Consider the following 5,285-nt stretch of genomic DNA (forward strand, 5'->3'; position numbering starts at 1 on the left):
TTAATTATGATGTATAATGTTGTAGTCATTTAAAAAATAATTACTTTTGTAATTTAAAAACATTTATAACAAACAGATTATTACAAAATTAAAATTTTATTTAATCTCCTTACTCCTTATTTATAACAATTTATATTTAAGTTATTCTTTATTGATAACAATTAACTTTAAGAATTTAATTGGAATACACTGACAGTGTAAAGAAGTTTTACACCGTCAATAAATCATAGCCGTTAATCTGTTGGAAGTGTTTGACTTTTATTTTAATTTTTTTTAAAAGTAATATAATTAAGTGGTTGTAATGTATTGATAGTGTAAAAAATTTTATACTGACAGTGCATAGCAATTAAACTCTAACTTTAATTATGTTATAACTATATTATTAATTAACATCTTCTTAAAATAAAATGAAAAGAAATTTTGGATTTTACTTAATTCGGATATGCATATCTGAATTAATCAATATTCCAAATTTTTCAATTTTGTTTTGTTTTTCCATATATGTATAACATTTTAAATTCAACTTTTAAATATACTTTTTTTTGAAGAATGTGTTTTTGGATATGCATATCCCAAATATCTTAAAACTATAAAAATTATTCATTTGAGATTTTCAGAGGTATTTTTCACTCTATAGGTGCGATGAAAAATTCTCATTTCAAAATTCAAAAAGATTATAACAAAAAGTGTAGATCAAAGAATGTGTACCTTATCTTTCTTTTCTTTCTGTGTGAACTCCTTTATATATATTTGAACTCATTTATATATATTGGATCAAATGAAATAAATTTAAGATAATTGGGTCTTGGCTTTCTGCATTTAGCCGACCATAACCATCATTAAAAATGATGTCTTAGAAATTATATTGCTATTATTCTTCAATTGAATACACTTCTGAGATCATCAAAGTCGTTGACATTGATAGAATTAGCCTTCCCCAAATAAATTGACTATATGAACCTAAAGCATATGACCTACTATGAAGCTTCATTTAGCAATTAATAAAGGACAGCAAACTAAGTTTGCATGTTTCATCGAAGCTTTCATAATCAACGCAGCAAAGCAAGCACATCACTCAAAAGTCATAATCAAGTTGTCCTGTTTAATTTTTTATTTGCAAATAACGATCAAGTATTATAGCATCGGTTTCCTCATGAATAAAATAAGTTGGTATCAGTGTATCACTGTATAACTCAATGTATATATGAACATTTATCTGAAGAAACTATTTACTATAACTACATACTTATATTTCTGCTATTTTCCAATTTACAACATGGCTGAATCATTTGTTTTCGATGTTGCTAATTCACTTCTTGGAAAGCTTGCCTCTTATGCTTATGAAGAAGTTTCCCGAGTCTATGGTGTGCATAAAGATCTACAAGAGATCAAAGATACTTTGTCAATTGTCAATGGTCTGCTACTGGATGCTGAGTATAAGAAAGACGAAAAGCACTGGCTGCGTGAATGGATGAGACAGATTCAAAACATCTGTTCTGATGCTGAAGACGTATTTGATGGATTTGAGTTCGAGCACAAGAGGAAGCAAGTTGCCCATGCTTCTAACAACACTCAGACGAAGGTAGGCCACTTCTTTTCTTCCTCTAATCCACTTGTTTTCCGTCCTATGATGGCACGCCAAATTAAAGAGATTAGGGAAAGATTGGATAAGGTAGCAGCTGATGGGACCAAGTTTGGTCTCGCACAAATTGATATTGGTACTGAACTAGTTTCACAAAGGAGAGACTTGACTTATTCTCATGTCGATACTTCAAGTGTAATTGGGAGGGAGAATGATAGGGAAGAAATTATCAAGCTTTTGATGCAACCACGTCTTCACGGTGATGGTGATAGAAGTTTATGTGTTATTCCAATAGTAGGAATTGGAGGCTTGGGAAAGACCACTCTTGCAAAGTTGGTGTTTAATGATAAGAGGATGGATGAACTTTTTCAGTTGAAGATGTGGGCTTGTATCTCCGACTCGGATGATTTTGACATCAAGAAAATAATTATTAAAATCATCAACGCTGCTTCTGCTTCCATTTCCAGTCCAGCTTCAGCTCCAATGATTGTTACTTTTGCTCACCAAGAAAAAATCAACAACTTAGATATTGAGCAGTTACAAAGTCGTCTTAGACATGAACTTTCTGGTAAGAAGTATTTGCTTGTGCTGGATGATATATGGAATGACGATCGTGCAAAATGGATTGAGTTGATAGATTTGATTAAAGTTGGTGCAACAGGAAGCCAAATCATAGTGACAACGCGTAGCAACTCAATTGCTTCAATGACAGGTACTCTTCCCTCTTATGTTTTAAAAGGACTTTCTCAAGATGATTGTTTATCTTTATTTGTCAAATGGGCATTTAAGGAAGGGGAAGTGATTAAATATCCATATCTTGTGGAGATTGGAAAAGAAATTGTCAAAAAATGTGCAGGGATTCCACTTGCTGTCAAAACATTAGGAAGCTCGTTGTTTTCAAAATATGATTTAAATAAGTGGATATTTGTGAGAGATTCTGAGATATGGAACATAGAACAAAAAAGAGATGATATTTTACCTGCATTGAAGTTAAGCTATGATCAAATGCCATCCTATTTGAGACAGTGTTTTGTTTACTTTTCTCTTTATCCAAAAGATTATACCTTCTTTAGGAATGATATAACTAGGCTTTGGGTAGCTCTTAATTTAGTACGATCTCGAAATGGAAGTGAACATCTAATGGATATTGCAAGAGAATATATAGATGACCTCAATTCTAGATCATTTCTTCAAGATTTCAAAATCGTAGGCTATTTTGGCTCGTTCAAAGTACATGATTTGATCCACGATCTAGCTCGGTATGTTGCGAAAGAGGAGTGTGTAGCAGTGGACTTGCATACTAAGAATATACCTGAATATGTAAGACACTTATCCTTTGTAGAATATAATTCAACAGACAATACTTTGTTTCCCAAGTCAAGAAATTTGAGAACTATATTATTTCCCATCAAAGGAAATGGCCTTGACAAGGGAACTTTGTTGGATGCATGGATATCAAGATACACATACTTACGATATTTAGATTTGAGATATTCTTCCTTTGAGTCTTTGCCTAATTCCTTTTCTAAACTGAAGCACTTGCGACTTCTCGACCTTTGTTATAATATCAAAATCAGAAGACTTCCTCATTCAATTAGCTAACTCCATCATTTGCAAGTCTTGAAACTCACCGGGTGCGTGGAGCTTGAAACATTGCCTCAATGGTTAGGGGGCATGATTAGCCTTCGGGAATTGTTTATAACAACAAAGCAATCAACTATGCCACTGACATTATTCACAAAATTGAACAATCTTCAAGTTTTGGTTTTCTATAAGTGTGACAATATGAAGTTTCTATTCAGTGATGCACAAGAACTCACTTCTGTTGAAACATTGATTGTTGAATTATGTGGTAGTCTAGAGTCTCTACCGCTTATTATGTTTCCTAAATTACAAACTCTAGTAGTTTCAGAGTGTGAGATGGTAAACTTGTCAACGTACAACGAAAGCCCAACTCAAATATTGATGATCAAGCATTTATATATAGCAAGATTTACGGGACTTCTAACGATTCCTACTTGGATTGAAGGTGTTGTGGATACTTTAGAGACCTTACAAATTTCTGGACTTCCCGATCTTTGGATACTTCCCGAGTGTCTAACAACAATGACACATCTTAAGAGGCTTTGGATTTCTGGCTGCCCTCAACTAGTGAGTCTTCCAATTGACTTCCATCATCTCACCGCCCTTGAACATTTGTACATATATGATTGTCCTGAATTATGCATAAAATATAAACCTGAGTCTGGTGAGTACTGGCCCATATTGGCTCCCATGGAAAACACTTCAATTGAAATTCTAGAAAGGAAAGGTGGAGGAACGAAGTCGTCTACTCTTAAAGTTAAATACAACTTTTTGTAATGAAGAATTCAAGTAGGTGATTGCATTGGAGAAGATGAATGCCAACAACAAAAGCCTTTAAATTCTCAAAATGTTTACATTTTTATGCTAACCGAAGAATTTGAAAGTCATTATTTATATTTCCAATTCGTAGAGATTTATGTTTGAAATAGCATTTGTGTTGAACTACAATACTTCTTCCATAATGTATGTTGTTAATATTTGCCGATATAAACCATCATTTAACTTAGAACAATTTTATGGGGCTTGGATACATGCCTAATTGTCAATCCATAAATAAATAAATAACTAGATTATTATCGCTCGTGAAAATGTTGATTTAGGAATTTAATTAACATGAAATGGAATGTCTTCAAAATATAAACATCAAAATAATTAGCACAATCACTACTATGTGTATCGGCAACATCTACATCCTCTCCTCTGTCTCTACCACCTCCTATGCGTCTACCACCTCCTCTATCGCATCCTCTGCCTCTACAGTCTACTATCCCACCCTTCCTGGCGCGGTGATGCCTTATAGTAACGCTTTGTTTGAAACCGCTATGAAACATGTGTCCTATAATAACACTTAGATTGAAAGTGCAATCAAAATCAAACTGAAAAACGTATTATAAAGCGCAAAATGTCCACTTCAGTATCACTTAAGTAAAACCGCTATTAAAAATTGGTATTTTAATAGCGTTTTTAAAGTGCTATTAAACAAAATCGTTTACAATAGCGGCGCAATTAATAGCACTTTTAAGCGCTATCATAAACAATAGAAAGCGCTATTATAAAAGTTTTATGGCGTAGTGCTTGTTTACAATCAAATCCTTAGGCACGTTTAAAACCTCATAATTCATAGGACTTAATTCTGCCTAAGTCTGGTAAGTCCCGTAATTTTAAAATAAATTAATATTTTAAGATTATTGTATATTCGCCTTTATAATATAATATGATCAGATATAAATATAAATAGTATTTATATAAGTAAATTCAAGTTATGCTAAAAATATTTTAGAATTTTTATTTTATTAGTAGTTCTTGATAGAAATTTTATAAAAATCTTGACTTCAGTCTCTTTGATATTCGGTAAAATTAGCCGTCTTAATTTTAAAAAAAAAAAAACCCTTTTTGGGAAGAAAATTTTAGTGGTAGAATAACAAAATTATTTATGAAATAATTAAAAATAAAAATAGTTTCTGTTTGAAATTAATTTCCAGTCTTTGCAATAAAAGGTAGTTTTACCCGCTTAAAATTTTAAAATAATCTTTGTTCATAAAAAAGTTTTATCGATGAAAACATAAATTATTCAAGAATCGAAGCTCGAGGTTGTAGATAGCAGGCTGATTGGTTCTTT

General features: G+C 32.1%; 1 protein-coding gene across 1 annotated transcript; it reads left to right on the forward strand.

The window, feature by feature from the left end:
• Positions 1-1,034: 1,034 nt before the first annotated feature.
• On the forward strand, positions 1,035-4,576 carry LOC131656923 (putative disease resistance protein RGA3). Its single transcript, XM_058926480.1, has one exon. It carries the CDS (start codon positions 1,205-1,207, stop codon positions 3,182-3,184), a length of 1,980 nt encoding a protein of 659 aa, XP_058782463.1. The 5' UTR covers positions 1,035-1,204; the 3' UTR covers positions 3,185-4,576.
• The last annotated feature ends 709 nt before the right edge of the window (positions 4,577-5,285 follow it).

The sequence above is a fragment of the Vicia villosa genome, linkage group LG3 (assembly GCF_029867415.1).
Source record: "Vicia villosa cultivar HV-30 ecotype Madison, WI linkage group LG3, Vvil1.0, whole genome shotgun sequence".
Lineage (NCBI taxonomy): Eukaryota > Viridiplantae > Streptophyta > Magnoliopsida > Fabales > Fabaceae > Vicia > Vicia villosa.

Excerpts from the sequence above, each read along its gene's own strand:
- LOC131656923 (XM_058926480.1), top strand. The coding sequence starts at position 1,205 with ATGAACATTTATCTGAAGAAACTATTTACTATAACTACATACTTATAT.